At 39.2% G+C, this 23,642-nt stretch overlaps 1 protein-coding gene across 1 annotated transcript in view; it reads left to right on the plus strand.

Moving 5' to 3' along the window:
• SFRP4 (secreted frizzled related protein 4) overlaps window positions 1–16,759 on the plus strand; it is a 28,982-nt gene extending 12,223 nt beyond the window's left edge. The window contains exons 2-6 of the mRNA XM_014522777.2: window positions 1,721–1,801; window positions 1,903–1,968; window positions 6,120–6,318; window positions 13,213–13,276; window positions 13,938–16,759. Of these exons, the coding sequence (XP_014378263.1) occupies window positions 1,721–1,801; window positions 1,903–1,968; window positions 6,120–6,318; window positions 13,213–13,276; window positions 13,938–14,126 (599 nt within the window). The 3' untranslated portion in view covers window positions 14,127–16,759. The remainder of the gene's footprint in view (window positions 1–1,720; window positions 1,802–1,902; window positions 1,969–6,119; window positions 6,319–13,212; window positions 13,277–13,937) is intronic.
• The last annotated feature ends 6,883 nt before the right edge of the window (window positions 16,760–23,642 follow it).

The raw sequence follows: 23,642 nt of genomic DNA on the forward strand, positions 1-23,642 counted from the left end.
CGCGGGGCGGCGGAGGGCTGCGGGCACGGCGCTGGGGCAGCCCCCGGGCTCGGCGGGCAGGAGGGCCCATGCCCCGGGCAGCGCCTGCCTCTCCTCTCACACAACCAGCGCTGGCAGAGCCGCTCCCCTGGGGCACGGCTTTGCCTGCTTGCCAGCCTTTTTTGTACCAGGACCATTGTGGGGGAACAAGTGCCGTAGCAAAGCAGGGCGAGTAGGGTGGCCATCACGGGGCGCTTGGCCACGTTACACCTCTCCTGTTCCCACATTGCACTTTTCCTGTGTTGTCTGCTAGTCCTCTGTCCTCTATTGAGAGGAAACCCGGCACCTTTATGTCCTCTATTTTTCTCTTCGAATGAAAATTCACATAGTGTCTCTTCAAGAGAAAAATAGAGGACATAAAGGCGCTGGGTTTCGTATCAATAGAGAACAGGGCCGGCCCACAATTTTTCAGGGCCCCATGCAAGAAATAGTTTGGGGGCCCCTGCCCCAAAGAAGCTGCCAGCAGAGGCGGGGAGCAGGGAGAGGGATGGTGAGCAGCTGGACACAGGGTTCCCTTAGCTTCGGAGCCCCCTGCGGCCGCAGGTTTCACAGTATAGGATGGGCTGGCCCTGATAGTGGACAGAGTAGCAGAAAATTTAAATGTCCTCTATGATGACCACCCTAAGGGCAAGCCAAAACAAAAGGGTGCCAACAGGTGCTGCTCAGCCGGGGCAGGGCACAGCCGTGAGCAGCTCATTTGGGGAGACGTGGAAACAGGGGAAGGGCGGTTCCCACCTCTGTGTGCACTCCCGAGCAAGTGTGGGGAGGGCAGCATGTGCTCCATGGATCTGTGTATGGGGTGAGGGTAGGCTGCCACTGCAGGCTTTGCCCTGGGTGCTAAACTTCATTACTATGGCACTGGGGGGAACTCTGCCAGCCTGCAAAGGGAAAGCCACACAATTTCTCCTTTAAAGGAGAATCCAGTTTTAAAGTTTGTTAATCACTTAAAAAGTTTGTTCACAACCCTTTCATATATTCTTGGGACCTACTTTCGGGTCACAACTCATGGGCTGAGAAATGCTGATCTGGCCCTTCTTCAAGACATCTCTGAAACTCCCAGACAAATCCAGCTAGGTAAAGGGCCATCGTCTTTCCCTTGGCAGGGCCCCCAGAAACAGATCAGGGAGAAGAGCTGCCCTCTCCCAGTGCCTCTTACTAGCCTGGAAGATGGCAGCTAGGGGCAAGCTGGCAGCATGGTGAGGCCAAGCATGCCCTATGTTCATGAAACCCTAGCTGAAACCCTGCCAGCATCACTGCCCACTTGATGCAGCTTCTAGGGACACACTGGCAGTCCCCTGCTGAAACCCTGTCGGCATCACTTGATGCAGCTTCTAGGGCTGTTAGGGGCAAGCAGGGGACCTCCTGCAGACAAGCGCTTCCAGGGAAGATGGAGCCGGCAGGCTGATTGCAGGAGATGAGTATTGTAGAAGCAAAGTAGGATGCCCCTGCGGGTTTCTTTTTCATTGATTCATAGAATCATAGAAAAATAAGACTGGAAGGGACCTCAGGAGGTAGTCATCTAGTCCAATCCCCAGCTCAGGGACAGATCATCCTTATCTAAAGTACCTACACAACTTTCAAAAATTATTTTAATCTGTTTATTCAGAATGGGGCTTTCCTTTGCTGTCATATACTGGGTTCTTGGCATGGCTTGAGTGCAGTTTTTATCTTGGTTTTTCAGATGTGAAGTGGATGGATTTTACTCAGGATGTGATAGTCCAAGAAAGACCCCAAGAATCTGACTGCAAGAATGTAAACCATGGTGTGTCTCCTACTGATTCATCACTCCCTTAAAATAATCCTGTGCTTGACATAGTGTCAATTCACATTTTCCCTATGCTTTTTTTTCCTGTTTGTTTAAAGATCGCTGCAAGTGCAAAAAGATAAAGCCAACCCTAGCAACTTACCTGACCAGGAACTACAGCTACAGTAAGTGCAGCAGGGAAATCACGTCAAAGTTTCCTTGAGGGGGTTTGAGGTTGGGTGGGGAGAGGGGGCATGATAAGAGTTTAAAATAAATAGGGATTTATTATTTATTCTCTCTCACAATACAAGAACTAGGGGGTCATAACATGAAACTAGTAGGTGTACGTTTCAAACTAACAAAAGGAAGTTCTTTTTTACACAGTGTGTAAACTCATTAAAGCATGGAACTCATTGCCACCAAATATTGTAGAAGCTGGCAGTTTAGCCAGATTCAAAATGGGACTGGACAAATTCTTGGAGGGAAGGGGCGTCAGTAGCTATTGAACATGGGAGTTATGGATACAGCCTCTGAATTAGAATTTCCTCGACCTTAAAATGCTTGAAGCTACAAGGGAGAAAGGAACAGTGAAAAAAAACACCCTGGTCCTACCCAGTTCACTCTCCCTTTTTGAATCCACTCTGCTACTATGACACAGGATACTGGGCAAGATGGACCTATGGTTTGACCCAGTAAATGGCAATTCTTATGTTCTTACGGAGTCTTTCAGCTGCTGTGTTTAGTATTATTGTGTTATGAAGGCAAATCATTTAAAAAGAAAAGATTGGGTCTATCAATTCTAGCAAACCAATAATCATAACTGCACACCATTCTCTGAGACTATAAAAAATTGTTTTCCCTGGAAACATCTCACTTTGTTTTCCTTAAAATAGCAACTAGCAAATCTCTAGAGCTTTTCAGTCATTAAAACTCACCAGGGTGGTGCAGTGTTTCTATAATAAAAGATTTTCCCAATACAATTTAGTGGGACAATGAGATTGTTTAGAAGAATTGAGAGGAGAAAAAAATCCGTTAATATATTAACAAATTTACCTGCGGTGATTAATGCATTTAGATGCACAAAATAGCTGGAGACTTTGAGGATGGCCATGTTTATTTTTCTTTGTCAGGGAAACCAGAATCTTTTTTGGCCATGTAAATACAATTTTGCATTTCCAACCAGCTGAAAATAGTTTATATGAAAGCAATGAAAGCAAAGGGGCAAGGAAAGCTAGAAAAGCAACTTTGTTATTTACTCACAAATTAAGTCATAGACTTATTTTTGGTCATCATAAAATTTACTATATTTTGCATGTTAGCCATTACAATCATATGATCAGATACTCAAGTTGTGTCAAGTTGTGTCAGCTAGAGATCATTTAAAGTCAATGTTGTTATAACAGTTTTTACCAACTGAGGACCTGGCTCATGGCTTTTATGTTACATTGCATGACACAGAGACAATATACATGTTTTGATCTCTAAAAATAATTTCTGAACACAAGTGAGTAAGAAAAACTATTTATATTTTTTACCTTTTAATAATAAAGTCCGTAAAATCAACAGTGGATTTCTCATGTACTAATATAATTTATAGCAATCTACAGGTGCTGTTTCTGGGAGGGGTGTTACTGGAATTCATTTATTACAAAATATGGATGTTAGATTTTATTACAATAAACATTATAACATGATATATTTGTATCAGATTACATGATCAGGTTAGTTGCTTACATCTTTAAGGTTTAAACAAACACTTATGTGAAGTCAGGAGGCCCTTTGTAAAAAGAAATGGGCATTTACCATGCTGAGCTATTGGTAAACACATTTGTATTAAATCATTGCACTTTGGTGATGCTAAGGCTATGAACTGGTAGAACACTGAACTTTTCCATTATCTGCATTTGTCTAAAATGCATGAAAAAGCAGCAACTTAAAATGACTGTACTTTAAGCAAGTTAAAATGAAATGTGCTTCAGCATGAGTTTACCTGAATGAAGCTTGCAGGTTCACGATCTACCTTTAGAGAAACTGAAAGCATCACATTGCATTCATTATGTCTACAATCAAGATTTTAGCTTTGAGGTTCTTAGATTTCCCCTTTCAAAATCAATAGGTATTTTACTGTCAGAAGAGGAATAGCAAAAAAATACAGGGGAAATATCCAATCAAATTCTTGTTCTGCTGAAAATCTGGTTTAGAATAATATATGTAACCAACATATCTTTCTGATGATTTGGGCCAGGCTGTTAAATACAAAAAAAAAAAAAAAATGACAATTAACCAATCACAACTGGTTAAATAAAAAAAAAAAATCATAATTGGTTACCACAATTGGCTTTTGTTATGATTTTATATTTTATTTTTTAAACAATTCCCAGGAACAAAATGCTTTTTTAGGAAGTCTGTAATAAGTCTTTACCTATTTTCATTGTTGTAAAGCAAATTCCCAATTACAAGTTAACATAAAAAAATATTAAAAGTACCTAAGTCATTTGCAAATTAAGTAAGATTTGAAAAAGGGATGTAAACTTCAGAATTGCTTCAGTGCTTTTGAAAACCTAGGTTCTTAAAGCACTGTATGTGGGTGATACAGATTTGTGCTATAGTTACAGTTAATACATATCATTCCAATGATCCTGTAAATACTGCCTTCTTAATAGGTATTTTTCCGCTATGTTTTGAAGTTTATTCCAAACATTCAGAGTTCCACATAGATATCTCTGACTTGCAGGTGGTAAGGTAGATATATGCTGATCGTGCCCTGTTATACATTTTTTGTGGTTGTAATTATATGCTGTATAAAGGGGAAAAAAAGGAGCAACTCTGTTTATATATCAGTCACAATGGATGCATCTACATGAGATGTTACCTGTGCAGTAGTCTAATTCTACTGTGCAGTAGCGTGCAGGGCAAAAATTGTGCTAATATGCTACTGTGCAGTAGTATTAGGCTACTGTGCAGTTAGTGTCATTAAAAACCCATGTGCCAGTGCTACTGTGCAGTAGCACCAGGTACTGTGCATTGATTTAGTACTTGGTTATACAAGTACTAAACCTAATGTTTAGTGCAGTAACTATGAACATATAGACATGTCCAGTCTCTGTCATTTGACTTCCCTGTTCCTCTATTTTTCCTCATGCTGGACTCACCTGAGTGCTGAGTCCTGTAAAAGAAGTCTTTCAGTAAGAACCAGTCCTTCCCCACTCACTCAAAACGCCTGTCACTTTCAATAGGAATTTTGTGTATGTGAAGAAAGCACAAGCTGGCTTGGAAAATGTGTAATCTGATACAAGAGTTTCCCATCAGTCTGATGGCAGCAGACTTCCTATTTTCCATTCATAATAGAGATGATCAAATGGCAAGATCTTCCATAAAATATCTTGCTGTATTTCTGGAATTTGCCAGTTACTAATGCAGCTTATTGAGAAAAGAACTTTCTGAAAAGGATTTGCAGGCTCTTCTTAAAACCCCGATGTAAGTTTGATCAGAAGTCTCTTACTGAAGGAATGAATTGCCTCTTTTAAAATCTATGTAGTTTTTCAGTGTTGTTCAGATGCTTAGCACTACAGAACCCAAATGTCACCATATGTTTCTCCTTTCTATAGCTAGGGAAACAAGTTTCAGTGACTATTTTATGTGTGTACCTGTTCTCTTAAAATATAATCCAATATCAAGACAGGATAGTGCTTTTGCAAGAATTTTTCAATAACTTTCATTTAAGGGAAGAAACAGTATTATTATTATTATTAACTATGTACATTTTGAACCCCCCTAGTTAAGTAAGCTACTAAGTTTTTTATTTAGAACCCTACTCATTTTTTAAGGTATCTGAAATTCTTAACATACACCTTGAGGTTTTGACAATCTCTTTTCTAGTCATAAGCTAACCTTCAGAAGCTTGAATGGTTTTATTATTGAAAGGACAATAGGTTTCATGGTAAATCTCTATGTCATAATGTAAATATGTCAAAGTAACCATAAATAATAATGAGTTGGGAATGAACAACCAACTTATTTGTGTGAGTTAGAATCCTTGGAGTCCACGGGGTTGTCTGTAGGGTAATGGTTTGCAGGATAGGCATGAAGACAGCAACAGGGACGTGCTCAACTTTATATTTTGAGTAATCAGGTTGAAAAGCCAATTAGGATCAGGTCCCTGTGCCCTGGGCCATGTGCATACACACATAAGAAGAAATGGTTCCTGCCTCAGTTTACAACTGAAGCAGGAGCTTATATGATATGAAAAAGCTTTATTCAATTTTAAATGATATTTCCTGAAATCCTGAGTATTCCTTCAATTACTTAAATTTTGTCCTTGCTTTTCAAATTGCAGTTATTCATGCTAAAGTAAAGGAAGTGGAAAGAAGGAGCTGCAATGAAGTAACGACAGTGGTTGAAGTGAAAGACATACTGAAGTCCTCAACACCTATCCCTCGGTCACAAGTGCCTCTTATTACGAATTCATCCTGCCAGTGTCCACCTCTTCAACCAAAGCAAGATGTCCTGATCATGTGTTATGAATGGCGTTCCAGGTAAGAAATTATAGTGTTGTACAAGGATCAGTTTAATCAAATTTAAAAGAAAGGGGACAAATAGTAGAAAAGGCTACTTCTCTGCTGTGAAACTATAACTAAGGTTGTTTCCTTGATCACTATCCAATAAACAGTTTAAGGGAATATATATAGTCCCTGCAAATCCATGACTTCAGATAGCAACAGGTAAATATGTGCTTGTGGTTGGAGTCAAGGTTGTTCAGAATCTGTATACATTGTATTTTTGTGGGGCAATATTATTAACTGAAAATCCAAAACGTAAGGATCATAGAGCAGTTACATATAGAAGTTTAATGGGTTATTTCTGTAGTTTTTAAATATTAAAGTATTAATATTTTAAAACTACCTCTATGTAGTTAGTATAAGGATTATATTAATTACTGGAGTAACTTTATTAAAACTTAACAAAGATTTTTGTACAAGCTTATATTAATAATATTTAAAATTTACATAGCATCTTTTCCCTAAGGATCTGAAAATACTTTAAGATAAGTTAATTTTTAGAAAAACTTTGTTGCAATGCCAATTTTATAGATAGGGGCTGTACGGCATAGATGGGTGAAAAGAATCACAAATTAGGTGTCAAAACTAAGTTTAGAACCCTGTCTTAACCTCCAACTTTTTCCTGTAGCATGACCTCTAGGATCTCGTATATATAGGAAAAACATTTTTATCACAGACAGATTGCAATCTGCTTTTCAATTACAATGGAAAAACAAACAATTCAGCAAATATGTTGTGGGTGATTTGTAAAGGGCATTGAGGTTTTTAATTTCATATACTGTACTAAAATGGGTTTGAAAAAAGAAAGCACAAACCATTATATGTGTTTCCTGTTGAACTCACTGGTATGTAAACAGAATGGTTTCATTTACAGTGGCTTTTTAAAATGTCAGAAGTCATAATGAGTGAAATCCTGGCTCCAGGGAAGTCAATGATGAATCACTGATTGACTTCAATGGGGCTAGGATTCTACCTTATAACTTGTTCTGGACAAAACATAAGCCCTTAAGAATATATCACATTACAACTTCATTCATACAGATTTTCAATCTAAGCATTACTAGAAAAGAATACTTAAGTATTATATTAGCTCTATTCTCCACTGTCTTGAACTTTGGGGAAAATGGCTGCAAATGCTGTCAGCTCAGGTAGCATTTTATACCCATTTTGCACTGATGCACAGGTAACAAGGCAGTTGGAGAATTGGGCCCTATATGAGACAGTACAGATCCTTGCTTAGCAGTTAAGTATCACATTAAATTGTGCTTATTGATAGCACCCTGTTGCTTTATTAAGCTGGCTGATACATGTGTCTTAACTGAAATCTACAAAGTCTGAAAACAGATAGTATTATATCGGCCAGTAAAGTCAATAGCTATTAGGTTTGGTATCTCATGAACAAGTAAAGCTTGAAAGGGGTGCCGCATAGCAGTGTAGAGAGTTGGAAATCCCAGTGTTCCAAAGTCACAGCATACTTATGTCTGGACTGTGATGTTATATTTTAAGGAGGTGAGGTTGTGATTTTAGGTGAAAATATTTTAGACCTTTTCTGAAGCTTCCAAAATTTTGTTAGTTTTTTTTTTTTTTTTGCTTTTTGAGGCCTGTCTTTCTTATTATATTGTACTAATGCTAGCTGACTTTACAGGATGAGATATACCATATATCTTTAAGATTCCTGAAACATTTGTAAAATAGTTATACAAGATAAACAAACCATTAGACAAAGTAGTGTCATATCAAGTCTTTATACCTCCATAATTTACTTGTGCTTAGGAACAAAGAAGCACAAAGATTGTAATACTGGGTCAGATCATTGGTTCAGCTAGCAGAGTGCACAGTATGCATGCTAGAATTTCCCAGCTGAAGTGGCAGGTGATGGATCATGGGAGCCACATAAATTCAGAACCAGTATTTCCCTCTAGTTTAATCCATCTGTTCCAGCCAATACTGAGTCAGCCTGCAGGCCAGCTCTGACATTTGACATTTGGAGTCATCCAGTTTTTAACTTGCCTTGCAGTGGCTGAAATAATTGGGCCTTGTATTGTCTTACATAGCAAGAATCATTTCTTCACCTACATGCCATATTTATTTGAATACAAGATAAGGCTTTTTCCCAATCAGCATAGGGGAAAAAAACCCTTGTCTTTTCTTTGTATACAAAGAGAGATCTTTAAACATGTTGTTTGTCATTAAATTGCTTTCAAAAGCAGCATGAGCCCAGTAATGGAAACCAATTATGAAGCTGATTCATTGCAGCCAACACTGAGCATGACTATAAAACACATGACCTACATTGGGCAAACATACTGATAAGAACCTAGTGCAAGGATAGGATAGTGCAGCCCATCTGAATAATATACCATTCCCATTGAGTGAAGTCCCCCTCAGTTCCAGATTTAAAAGTCATGGTGAGCCACTACACTAAATACATTTTTTACTTCCTCTACACTCCCGCAGCTGAGCTGCAGTGTTCTTTCCTATTTCCAGTGATTCCTGTTTCTTTACCAGCCTTAAATGTCTGGCAAACATCATCAAAGAGTTCCAAACAGGCCACAAACAGTTCACCCAGAATCCCTATGTTGCTTCTATCAGCCTGTCACATACGATTAGTGCAGCACCCCTCCATGAGGTGGAGGCAGACCAGGTTGCCCTGCACCTCATCTGCATATACATTTTTGGAGATCACAAAACACCCAGTTCCGGTCATGAGTGGGAGGCTATTTAACACATGGATACTTTGTTGGGGATATCTGGAGTATATACACATAATTTCATAGTTTCATAGAAGGTAGGGTCAGAAGGGACCTGAGCAGATCATCAAGTCCGACCCCCTGCCATGGGCAGGAAAGAATGCTGGGGTCAAACGACCCCGGTTAGGTGATTAACTTGCCTCCTTTTGAAGCCCCCGGTGTAGGAGCAAGCACCACTTCCCTTGGAAGTTGGTTCCAGATCCTAGCCGCCCTGACTGTGAAGTAGTGCCTCCTGATATCTCGCCTGAATCTATTCTCTGTCAACTTATGGCCGTTATTCCTTGTTACTCCTAGTAGTGCTTGGGGGAACAGGGACTCTCCCATTGCCTGCTGGTATCCCATGGACAGTTTATAGACAGCCACCAGATCTCCTCTCAGCCTTCTCTTGTGGAGGCTGAACAGGTTCAGGTCTCGTAGCCTCTCCTCGTAGGGCCTGCCCTGCTGCCTCTTGACCATGCGAGTGGACCTCCTTTGAACCCTCTCAATGTTGTCCACATCTTTCCTGAAGTGCGGTGCCCAGAACTGGACGCAGTACTCCAACTGCAGCCTGACCAATGTCATATAGAGGGGGAGGATCACCTCCTTGGACCTGCTTGTGATGCATCTGGGGACGCATGACAAGGTGCGGTTAACTTTCCTAACTGCATCCCCACATTGGTGGCCCATGTTCCTCTTGGAGTGTATAATGACTCCAAGATCCTCTTCTGCCTCTTTGCTGATGGGAAGGGAGTTCCCCAGCCTGTAGGTCTTTTGCTGGTTCTTTTTCCCTAGATGCAGCACCTTGCACTTGTCAGTATTGAATCCCATCTTATTCTCATCCGCCCACCACTGTAACCTGTGCAGATCCAGTTGCAGCCTGTCCCTCCCTTCTAGCATGCCCACTTCTCCCCACATCTTAATGTCACCTGTGAATTTGAACAAGGTGCTTTTCACCCCCTCATCCAAGTCGCCGATAAAGATGTTGAACAGTGCAGGCCCGAGGACCGAGCCCTGGGGGACCCCACTGCCTACATCCCTCCAGGTCAAAAGTTCCCCATCCCCCACCACTCTCTGGGTGCAGCCCTCCAGCCAATTGGTGACCCATCTGACTGTGTAGGCATCGACACCATAATCTCCTAATTTTTTAATGAGAATGGGGTGAGAGACAGTGTCGAAGGCCTTCCTAAAGTCCAGAAAAACTACGTCTACCGCGACACCTGCATCCAAGGATTTTGTGACCTGGTCATAGAAGGCCACCAGGTTGGTCTGACAGGACCTGCCTCTAATGAACCCATGTTGGTCCTCCCTTTTTTGAAAATGGGGACCACATTGGCTCTTTTCCAGTCCTCTGGCACCTCGCCAGAGCACCATGAGTGCTCGAAAAGCTGTGCCAGGAGTCCCGCAATGATCTCTGCTAATTCCCTCAGCACTCTGGGGTGGAGATCGTCAGGACCTGCTGATTTGAACATGTCCAGTCCCACCAAAAGTTCCCTGACTAGGTCCTCTCTGACCCTGGGCCTGGCTGCGCCTTCCCTGGGACCATCAGGGATCCCAGTGTGGGGGATGATCTGGTCTCTGCTCAGAAAAATGGAGGCAAAGAAATTGTTAAATAGGTTAGTTTTGTCATCCGGTGAGACCATCAGATTTCCAAGCGTGTCCTGCAGAGGCGCTACAATACCCAGAACCTTCTTTTTACCCCCTATGTATTTAAAAAAGGATTTCTTGTTATCCTTGATCCGGGTTGCTAGTCCCAGTTCCATTTCCGCCTTGGCCTTCCTAACAGCCCTGCTACAATCCCGAGCAACGGAGGTATAGTCCTCCCTGGTGATGGCCCCTCCCTTCCATTGGGTGTATGCCTCCTTCTTAGCTTTGAGATGTTCCTGGATGCTTTTGGTGAGCCATGAGGGCTTTTGAGCACTCTTGCCCCCTTTGTTCCGTGTTGGGATTGCCACCCTTTGGGCTTGGAGGATCGTCTCCTTCAGGAACGACCACTCTTCTTGGACTCCCAACTCCTCACCCATCCAGGACCCCAGTGCCTCCCCGACTAGACTCCTTAGCTCAATGAAATCCACCCTCCTGAAGTCTAGGGCTACTGTCTTGCTGCAGGCCTTTGCCACCCTGCGCAGTACTGTGACTGGGCAGGGGCAGTGCAGGCCTTCCCTACTGCTGCATACATACTGAGCAGTGCTAAGCTCTGAGGTCACCCTGGCTTCAAATGCTCTTGACTCTGCTGGGGCCCAGCCCAATGAACTGTATGGTAAATCATGAGACTTTTGGGTTTGAACTAATATCATGCATATAGTTTGTACTATATATAAGTTGGTATAAATATGCTGCTTAAAAGTATGTTTATGGGGTACCGGTGCTAAAACTTGTAGCAGCTTCAAAAATGCATCAAAATTTTGCATGAACTAAGCTGATGGGTACCTGTACTACAGGTACAGGACTGGGGGCATATCTATATGAGATGTTTACTGCAGAGTGGGCTAATTAGCTCCACAGTAAGTGTCATGCTACATGTGCATATGCTATTAGGCTGGATAAACTGTTTAACTCTGTACCAGGATAGTACTTGCAAATACAAATAATATCCTGCTGGCCGGGGCATGAGGGTGCTTCAGTCCAGGGGCTTCCTGCCAGCTAGCCATGTACTGGAGCATTCTCATGTCCCGGCCTGCCCCTCCACAGCAAACTGAGCCAGGGGGGAGCAGCCCTGGGCTGGCGGGGTGACCCCCCAGTGCCTCCTGCCAGATGGGTGCATGTGTAGATGGGAGCAATAAACTCCAGTGCAATATGCACAGGATTTATTGCTTCACATTAATTGCACATGTTGATGCTCCCAGTGTTTTCAGATTTTGTCCTCACTTCCATATTCTCAGGCAGAGTGGGGTCTGACTGTAAGGAGTAGGGAAGGGACAGGGGGAGAAAGATGGTGGGACAGAGGGCAAGTGAGCTACCTGATCCCCCAGATTTATTTTTTCTGCTGTAGCAGTGGGAGAGGGATAAAATCAAGGAAAGCCTCCAATAATTAGATTCTATACCTAAAAATTTATAATAAATGTAAACATAGAATAATTATTGGGGGTTGTCTCATATTCTAGTAAATACAGTATTTGATTGATATTTGTATTAAATATATATCACAAGGGATATGATTCTGTTTGCACATATCAAATAGATAGGCACGGGACCCAGATACCCAGCCCATTGTTCTTCTCTACCCATGGTCAAGCCAGGGTAATTTTCATCTACAGAACACCTGCAAGTAAAAATGGAGACTCCGAAATTTTTTCTTAGGTGCTAGACAGTAGCATAACTAGGGCAAGGCCAGCAGGTGTTGACCGTGAGGGGGTGCCAGAATCCCTCCATCCCCTGTTGTTAGTCTTTGTTGTGGCAGGGGAAGCTCTGCACTGCACCAAGCAGTATATCTGTGGGTTGAAGGATGGTGAGTGGGGTAAGTTGAATGGTGCTTCTTTCCCCCCACTGGGAGCCTTTGCAGCAGTGGGGAAGGCCTGCACTGCCCCTGCCCAGTCACAGGAGACTGGCAGCACTGCACCTAGCAGTGTATTGGGAGTGGGGGTAAGTGTGTTAAACAGAATGCCCCTACCTCCCCCCAGGAAGGCTTTGCCAGAAGAGGCATAGTCTGGCTCCTAACTTATATGTACTGGGGGGAGAGGGGAGGGAGTAAATGGGGCATCAAGATCTGTTTTAAGGAAGGCCAACCATGGGAGCTGTCATTCTGATGCTGAGCAGCAGCAGCAGCAGCAGCGCAGGCAGGTAAGACTTCCCTTCCCTTCCCCCATCTACCATGGTTGGTATACACCCTGCCTTCAACCCTGCTCCGAGTACTCAGCAAACTTGCTATGCCACCAACCACTAGGCATTAGATATGCCACACTGTCTTATTTCAGTTGCAAAGCCTTTAAAAGAAAAAATGTACGTTAAAAAACCCTGTTTGTTTGCTTCAAATTTGTTTGGACTGGTCCGCTTTGGAAAATATTTCTTGTCTATAGTAAATCAATTGGAACAATGACTGACTAAGTATGTACAATTAAGTATTTTATGGTTTAGGTACTGATATGCAGGAAACTAGATATTTGTATTTTTAACATAGAATGTTTGTGCTCTTTGAAATTTGCAGGCTGATGCTTCTTGATGGCTGTTTAGTTGAAAAATGGAAAGATCAGCTAAATAAAAGATTCAAGGTAAGCATAACCAATTAAATAAATTCTACATAGGCTGCCTGGAATAATATAAGACTTTCTGTTGGTCTGTAGAACTCCTTAGGAATTATGCTAGATATTTTGTCAGCTTAGGAAAAGCAGCACATCCTTCTGCTAAAATGTTCAGCAACTTACATAGTTATTTGCCTCACTTATCAAAAACAGTCTGGTTATTTCCTGCCTTTCCTTACCCAATAAAAAGAAGAAACTAGAACATAAATGCAACTTTGTTACATGATGATGTTTCAATATATTCTTTAAAAGGGTGGGTTGCTCTCTGTTTACCTGAAATGAGATCAAATGGGCAGATTCTATAAATCAAATAATCAATTGGTTAGTGTGAGTCAATTGGTCCTCCAAAGAGATCAGTACACCTGGATCCTTATGTTTAGGGAAGTCCCACTGATTTCATTTAACTCTTAAGAGGGTATCACTGAAATCAGTGGAAACTTGCAATGCGCAAGGAACCTGGGATCAGACCCTTTACTTTTGAGAGTAGTGATATATTGTAAGCAGTGGTGAGTAAAATACTAAGTTCTTGAAGCAGCTTTAGTATCAACAGTTGAACTTGTTTTTTATCCATAGCTTTATATTGTGACATTTTTCTCTAACTCAGCATTTTGTCTTGAAATTATTTCTCTAGAGGTGGGAACAGAGATTGCAAGAACAAAAGCTGCGAACAGCCCAGAATAAAAATCAAAACGCTGGACGCAGTGGTCGGAGTGGTCCACCAAAACTCGCCACCAAAATCACTAGCCCAGTGCTTGGAGTCCCCAAAAAGACGAATAAAATTAGAAATGACCAGAAAGAAACAAACCCTAAAAAAGTATGAGCAATACATTTCCTAGAGGAAAGACTTTCTTGCATGATGAAGATCACAAGCTGGCTTGAGTGGCAAGTGTATTATCTCAGAACTCATCAGCCTAAAAATACAATGCAGTATTCTGCATACATTTTTGCTGCACTTTAATTTTCCAAGTTTGCTTTTCATTTAAAGCCACTGCAAGCCATAGATTATAGGTTTGCACTAATGTGTGTAGGCATCTTAAAGCTGATTGATCAAGTTTATCTTTCTCAGAGTATTTGAATGCATAGTTTACTAATAAGCATCTGGATATGCACAGTGATTTTTTTTTGTGCACAAGAAATATGCTTACACTGTTAGTATTTGAATTGAGTGTATTTGTGTAGCAAAAACATGTGGAAATCAAATGTAATTTTTTATCATACTTCAGGCTGGCTTCTGTCGTTATAAAATTTATATTTAAACATCTAGATGAAAATCAATGTTTTTTAAGAACAAATTAAAGTGAAGCAGAACAGTAGAATGTTCAAATATGACATTCACATTTGCCATTTGCTGGAATGGGCTCTTCTATGAAAAGTGATTTTAAAAAATGGGAAGGAAAACATGCAATTCTAAACATTGCACACAACTACTCTATAGTCCTGCTATTTAAAAATTTTTTTTACCACCAGAGATCTGATTTTAAGTCTTGCTCTGATTACAGAAGAAAATGAAAATTGCTTGCTTGTTCCTATTCTTAAGCCCCTCAATTAGCTACTAAGCAGAATTCTGAAAAACTGGAAGGCAATCTAGGAAGAGTTGATGGAACTATCTAGGTTCTGTATTGGTTAAATTCTAGGCAAATTTAATTAAGTACTGGTTAAATACTTTGCCGGGGCAGGACTTTAAGTAGTAGTAAATAGAGTATAAATTATACTGGCACAACTCTGAGCTACAATGTATACTACTCCTGCTTGCATTCTTCTTGGCACTTCTTGGCACTACTAGCACTTCTGCCCTAGTGCTAGTAGGGCAGTTTTTGTTTGTTAATACCCATTTAACTCTATTGCACAATGAAGATTTGGCTGAAAAAATGTTCTTGTTAAAGGCTCAATACTCCTGACCTGGTTAAGTTATGAGAGTTCACAGTACACATCTTAGAGACCCACATTTTTTTATGGCAAAACCAAGACAGATCAGACTTGACATTCCTGATATTTCTGATTTTTTGTTTTTAAAGAATAACAATAACAACAAAAACACTGTTCTGCAAACAAGCAAGCAGGCAAGCTTTAAGGTTAACCTAAATAACATGTTTCATCATGCCAAAACTAGCATATTGATCTAAATTACTGAAATAATCCTAATAAGAGTTGTGTGTGTGTATACAAGGAAAGAATTGGTTGCATTAATTTGTTAATACAAAATGTTCTAACACTACCACCAGCATTTTGAAAGAGAAGGCATAATTTCCTGGGGAAAAAAAATTGGTTAAATGACTGAATCAAGAGGATAGATGCATTTCAGAAGGATGGCTGTAATACAACATGCAATATAATACTGAAAAATATTAAACCACTTTATGGTTGGACAATTTAAGAACTCTTGACGTCAAGAGTACCCAACACCTAAAAGCTACTAGACTTCTTAACCAAAAAGAAAAAAAAAACCCCTGTCTAGGTATAATTTAGTATACAACAAAGGCAAGATGCCCAAGACAATCAAATAATACCTAACTAGACCATTTATTTCCATAGCCATGCATCAAAATGCCAATAGGTTCACTTTGCTTGCTGGCAGGCTCATTAACATTTTTAGGCTTTTATGTTTGCAGTTTCCACCTACAATAGATGTGGACACACCTATAGAAATGCAGCAATGACAAACTCTAGCCATAATGTTGAAGTATAGGCATCTTAATTTAGCCGACTCCTGCCATCAGCTGTTTAAATATGGGAGTACATTACTATGGAATATCTATAAAATTAGCCCTAATTCCACATTAGACACTTGGTGGACTCTCTTAAAATAAAACTTAAATGGATTTCATTGGGAACTGTATGTGTTCAGCATCTCTGAAAAATCAGGTCAAACAGGTAGATGCCTAAATATAGATTATGGCTGAAATCTCGAACCAATGAAGTATATGGCAAAACTCTCACTGACATCAAGAAGGCAGGATTTCACCATAAGTAATAAATTAAACATCTGAATTTGAAAATGTTGACTCAAATAAACATAAAGCAAAATTACAATATTTTATAAAAACTTCTAAAATAAGATTTTACTGTGTATTGGAGTTCTAAATTTTCATACTATTCACAGATTAAGCCCTACAAAAACCAAGTAAGTTAATATAAGTTTAACTATTAAAAAGGATTTTTAATAGTCTTAATGTTACATTGTTGAAATGGCAAATTTTGACATTCTAATACTTCACTTTAACAAGCTTTATTGTGAGCATATAGTATGTTGTTTGTTGAATGAAACTGCTGGAACAGCTATTTAGAAATGATAGCAGCAGAACATATTATTTTATATCTGTTAAAATCAAACTTTTATCAATAGCTTTTTTGATATTAAAGTGTAAAAAAATTTCTACATAGAATTTGCACCGTTCCTTCATACTGTACATTACCATCATTCAGCATTCCACTGTATGGGAATAAATGTTGATGCACCGATCCTAGTGTTTTTGTATTTTTCTTTAGATAGTCCCTTGTGTGTATCTTATGCACTTTTAACGTTGACTAAAATTTCACTTTCCTAATCCTTACAATTAGAAATATCTTTGGTAAAAATATTTGTGACAGAAGGACAGCACTACAAAAAGCAACAGATAATATCCCATAAGGAACAACTGTGTACAATAAGAGTTGGACTGGATGACCTAATGTTTGTTTTCATCTCTAATTTTTATGAAGCAACTAATAATATTTAGCAGTAAAACAATGGTTTCTATTTTAGAACTGCATAATAATTTAAAACTGCAAGTTTGTGTCTCCCTTGCAATACTCCACAAAAGGGGTAAGCAGTATTATGATATTATCCATATTAGCTAGACAAGAAACTGAATTATGAAAAGTTTAAACATCAATTTTCAAAAAATTCAGTTCTGGGAGTTAAGGACCTAAGTAATTATTTTATGCAATATTGCAATAATGTAATATTTTATGCATTATTTTATGAGTGTTGATTTAGTTGTCAAAATACAGGTTCAGACCTTAAGGAACAGCAAATTCACAAATCTGACAAAATGTTACTTGGCCAAGGTTTACACAGTTTATTCATTGCCACAGTCACACTTAGAACAGATTATCTACTTGCTGTTACTAGGAGTATTGATATAAGAAATCCATATACACACAGTTTACTGACAGAATAAGGCAGAGTAGCACAATGTTTCAATTTCTTGGACTCATAGTTTATACCATAGATGGCCAATCTGTGGCATGGGTGCCACAAGTGGCATGGGCAGCCTGTGTGTGTGGCATGTGGCAGACTGGGGAGGGGAAAGGTAGCACGCTGGCAGACAGGGCAGGGAACAGAAAGCAGATCATCAGATCAGACAGGGAGCACAAGGCAGGAAGCAAAAAGCAAAGCAACAGATTGCAAAGGAAAAGGGATTGGAGTGGCATTCAGGCAGGGGGTTGAGCTAATTTTTGGCATGTTTGCTCAGAAGGCTGGCCCCCCGCTAATTTATATGATGATAGACAGAAGCCATCTTCTATATGTCTCCGTTAGAGCTACAAAAAGTAGTGGGCCAAACTAACTGATACAGGTAGTAATTTCTGGCTATATAGCTACTGCTGTGTGAATGTCTAGTGTTTTAGTTCTATACAATTAAAAGTGGACAGGCATATTGAAAAATATTCCCAGGGAGTCTTTTACTACCACCCACATGTGTACAGTAATCAGTATACTAAGAGAGGGACATATGGATCAAATATCAATCTAAGAACTTGTCTGCAAAATGAACCAAATGACCGAGTCACTGTACTAAATAAATTCACTGTTATTTTGTTTGGTTTTGTTCTTTTCATTCAATCATCCAGTTAACTAACTAAAATAAGATTCAAAATACAAAATAACCCAAAATTGCTGTAAAATTATTTCAAACCAACATTGTAACCTGAATTCCAAAAATATGAAACCTGAAAAATATTTACCCATAACTACACATAATTGACCTGTAATCTTAATGTGATTGTGCTTAGCAGTCAAACATAAATGCAAATAACATCTTAGAATGGTTCCATTAACACAGTCAAGATTTTTTGGCCTCGTATTCTTTTACCTGAAAAATACTGCTGCTCATACTTCCTACACCCAACACATCTTGGCATGTTCACTAGTGTCAACACACAACAATGCTACTACTCATCACACATTGGCCAATTGGAAGCTTTACCATCATTATTAAAATTTAGGTACATACTTCTTAGCAAAGTGTCATGTACCCCTGGAGGTAAACATGCCCCAGTTTGAAAACCACTCCTCTAACAGATTTTCAGGAAAGCCATCTCCGATCCAATTAATTTGCATGGATGAATAGGAATCGCATCTATAAATACAGTTTGGCACAAAGGAGAAATTAGTTTGATCTGAGAAAAATCTTGTATCTATAGAAAAGATCACAGATATCATACTGATACTGCACTTTTATTCATAATTTCTTTTAATTGCTTTTAAGACCAAATGTGAGAAATCTGATCTCTGTTAGAGATGGGAATCTGAACACCCTTGCGAGACATGAAGACATGTCCTAGGAGAAGTTTGTTTAGTCTGACTTTTCTTATCAGCTCCTTTGTCTGGCTATACCGGGAGCAAAATCCACAAAAGGAAACAATTCGGAAAAGAGAACGTCTCTCTTTTGGACAAGAATGCTAAGACCAGATCCCAAATATATCCTAAAGGATCCATCTAACGTCTCCTACCAGCTTTTATCTACACGTTGCCATAGTGCAATGTTGCTACAGTGCTGGACTTCAGAACTTCCTTTTGTTAGTGCTAAAGCATGGTGCATTAACTGCCCATACTGTGCCATGCGCACTGTGCGTGGTTAGATTTCACCACTACATCCATGTAGTGGTATGCTAAAATGTGGGAGTGTGCCACTACAGTGACGTAGCTGCCAATCACATGTAGACCCATGTGATTGCTATGTTGGCATAGTGCACCGTACGAAGACAGCATGTTGCTACATTACCATAGGGCGATGTGTAGATGCGTCCAATAATCAAGAGATGGCCAAGCATGTCCTGGTCTTAATCATTTAGGCCAGCTATGGTTATATTGTGATGAAGACATCAGCTTAATGACATGGAAAGGGCACCACCACTAGCACTGAAGAGGTCAGAGTACAGGAGAAAGGGAGCTACTTAGTCATAGTTAATCCTGGGAAAATGGAATAGATGCCTTTGAATTTTTAGCTGATAATGATCCTGATTGGTGGACAGAAGACAAAGGAAACCAATGAAGTGGCACAGGACCACAGAACTTGCTGGTATGTCTTTTTATCAAGCTACCTAATATTTTATGAACAGTTCATATCTCTCCTTTCATCACATCACAGTGACCTATCAAACATATTTCATTTCATGCTACTGGATTTGGCTTTTTAAAAGTTCTTTTGAAACACTCAGTGTGTGAGATACTTGAGCACATATTAGGTAGCAAACATATTCACTGATATTTGGCAACAATCCAGCTAAAATACATCTTCCCTTTGGTAAGGGGAGAAACGCATTTCAAGATGCATCTCTTTGTTTTGATAGTGATATATTTTATTATAAATGGTCAAGAAAAGTCAATAAATATCCTACAAGCCATCTCACAAAGGGAAAATACCTTTATTCCAAAGAAAATTAGTTTATTTATAGTGTAATCTTAAAAACTAATTCCCTGGCTGTTTCAAAAGGATTGTAACTAGTTGTGAAGAGGCCAAGCTACTATACTATGTATGGTCTCAACTGGTACAGTTAGGCTTAACTTGACAATCTGTTTGGTAATATTTTTATTTTATTAACACAACTGCCATTATTTTCTATGCTGTATATAGTTTTCTTTCTTTACCATAATCTATTGCAATTCTATTAAAATAGTTGCTATTTTGAGGTTTTAAAAATCTCAGTTGCCTATATTATTGCAAGAGATTTTGATATATTCTTAATCTTTGATTAACATTTCATAAGAGTTGTAAACAACAAAATATGTACATGTTTGATGAACAGATGAATATTTACTCTGTGGTACTGTTTGTCTCATACTACAAGCAAAAATTGATATATGTTGCTCATAATTTTCTCATTTGCCATTTCTGGTACAACTTCTAGTTCTTTATAACAAATCTTTGCAACATCTTAATCTATACAGAACTACACAATGTTTAAGTAATCAACTGTCACCAAAATTACATTCTCTTTTATATAGAAGTAAGGTCTTAATTGCTAAAAGAAGACAAGTCCAAGAAGATAATTAATCAAGGTAAATAGCTGTAATAAATGGCATGTGTTTTCACAGTTCAGTTTTATATTCATAATATTTGGACAACATACATAAATAAGCTTTATAGACCTAATTATAACATTTCAGCAATAAGAACCTTATAATCTTCTCCACAGGGATGGTAAAACAACTGGCATCTTAATTAAACACACAAAATCTTGTTCAGAAGTGTTAAAGAACATAGGCCACAAGTAGTGCAATCCATGCACAGCTACAGTTTTAAAATCTCCTATTGGAAAAAAGTAGCCACATTTTTCTTCAGAACAGATTGGGTATATCTGAATTATGAGGCCATGAGTGATGTAATGGCCTTTAAAAGTATCAAGGTTAAGCAAATAATAGCATAGTAAATAAAATTACATCACACTTAACCAGGCAGATCTATGAAACAGCTACAGCTCACTGAAACTTCTGAGACAGGGGCGATAAAATATACTACAGCATTCAAAGCCTTTGTATGAGATATATCAAACAGTCATTATTTTGTTAGCAGCTTTCCAATAGCTAAAGAAGATCCACACATGTGAATACCTATATATCTATTTCACATTATTAATCATATCTGTATTGTCATAAAATAATCCTTTCCAAAGGTTTAGTGCTATAATAGCAAATTCTGCTTCCACTTAATATTTATTTCAGTGTAACTGAGCAAAAACACAGTGTAATGGGCTTGATCCCCCACATGGAGACAAAGAATGAGTGTGCATATGTATAGTTGTGTGTGTATTCATGTGCAAACTGTGGCCCCAGCATCCAAAAAGGATTCCTTTCCAGAACAGGGCACACTATTGACAAAGAGAAGGAAATATGATGAATCCATATATTTCCAGCTGGCAATATTGTAGCAGAAAGCCCCCTTTGTACATTCTGCTTCTGAACATTGATATAACAGAAGCCCCTTCTTGCCTGCACCCCCTCTACCCCCATTTTTTGCATTTCTTTTTCCTTCTAAGTATTGGCAGAGACCTAGCGCACACATTTCCTGGGTGTGGCAAGGCTCAGAGCAAGCCAGGAAGCTTGAAGTGGCTTTCTGTAGGAGAAACCTATAAGCTACATCTACCCCATTTAAGCTCAGTGTCACTAAAGAAAACAAAAGAACTAAAATATCTACTTCAACGACTGTAAATATATCTTGGTACTAACCTAACTCATTTACAGTCCCCAGTAACCTTTTATCCTCGCTACCTAACATTGCATTTTTATACATTTCTCATGGTGCATTTTTATATTTTATCTGTCTCATCTTTACCATGGCATTTTGTATTTGATATTTATACTTTTAAAACATTAAGGAATGTACTCCCTGTAGAATGAAGTTATACCCTGGACCACTGTTAAAAACTGCATTGAAATTGTAATTGTAAAGTGATAAAATCTGCTATATTGTGCAGTTCCTTGAATGAATGAGTGACTAACAGCTGTCATGTACTACTCAAAACCCATGTGGGACCACGACCTCCGGATTGGACAGCCAAGATGATGCTGAAGTATCACACAAGTCTGCCAGAAAGGGATAAAAGGCAGTGAAGCATGACCCTCAGTGGTGCTCTCTCATCCAGCACCTGACTTACCGAGACAGAAGGACAAGCAGGCGAACCCCTTCCGGAGAAGACATCGTCTTGAAGGAAGCTGACCATCAATGGCAGACTCTAGGGCCTCAGATAGATAGATATACTGACACCAGTGCTCTCACAATCACCACAGCAGCTACTATACACTATACTACATAGGTTTAAACGAGTGAGTGCACGTATGTGTGCACTAAGGTGACCAGTACCACCCATAAATCAAAGTTTGCATTTATGATTTTATTGGTAACTTCACATCCTATCCAATAAACCAGAATTTATTATGGTCCCGTGAGTTGGTTCTTTGTAGCCAACAATATCGTGCTCCTTTCTTGAACACTGCCTTCCACTGCAACATGCTTTGGATCCACTAGCTTTGTGGTGCCCAAATAATGTATGTTTTAAAGGCTACTGCATGAACTTTGAGCTTCAAATTCCTTGCTCTCCAGAATCATAGTAATTGACAGACAAGCATATTGAGGTCAGAGGTCAGTGTTAAGATTTTGTGGTATAGTATAGAAGTCATGAGAAATTTGTATTATGCATTTTAATTACCATGTTGGAGGAATGTTAATAGACGGACAGAGTCTAGTCTGTGAAAGAAGAAGCATGACATATTGAGATGAAAGAATATTTAGCATAATTGAACAGACTATTCCCTTGTATTTCAGTTTGTGAGAACAGGTATTCTCCCCAACCATCTGTGCCTGCTTTTTAATTATATATATGATTTTTAAATTATATTTATTTCTCAAGGAATATACGTAGATGAACAGAAATGTAATTCCTAGGGCTCAGGACACAGAGTCATGAGCTCAAGACACAAAACTGGAATTTTTTTTTAATGAAAATTTTGATTCCTTTCCCATGTATTTTAAGAGAACTATCAACACTCATTCACAATCCAGTTTACAGGCATATTTTCCAGCACACGGATAGGGCCACAACTTGATGTTGATTTACACAACTATAAGAATTTAGAAACCCCCCCAGAAAGTTGTGTAAACTTGCTGCATTCCAGTCTGACCAACTCTGGGAAAATTTAAATGAGAAACCAAAATCAGCTTCTTGCCATTCTCTTACCTTGTACAGGTATAGCAAAGACTTTAGTCATTTTATATATTATCTGCCCTTTACTACCTAAATTCCTAAAAACATCATCTCATGAAGGTACTAATTCTATTTTACCCAGTATCCCTATTAAATGAACTGAGTGAAAACATTAACCACTAAACTTAATATTTTCATGCCTATACTCATAAATAGATGAGGAGGTTCACAAAAAGGGAACTTGCAACAGGCAGCACTAAAATTATTCCTGTAATTTCTCAAGCTCAAATGATAGTTCACACTATACCTGCTCTATCAATAGATACAAAATATGCATTCAGTGAAAGAGGAAATCACCTCTGACAAAGATTACATTGCAAATTTCTGTCCTTATGTATACATTTTAGAAAGCTGCAAGCCTATTAATTAAAGG

Source organism: Alligator sinensis, unplaced genomic scaffold, assembly GCF_000455745.1.
Source record: "Alligator sinensis unplaced genomic scaffold, ASM45574v1 scaffold254_2, whole genome shotgun sequence".
In the NCBI taxonomy this organism is placed as follows: Eukaryota; Metazoa; Chordata; order Crocodylia; family Alligatoridae; genus Alligator; species Alligator sinensis.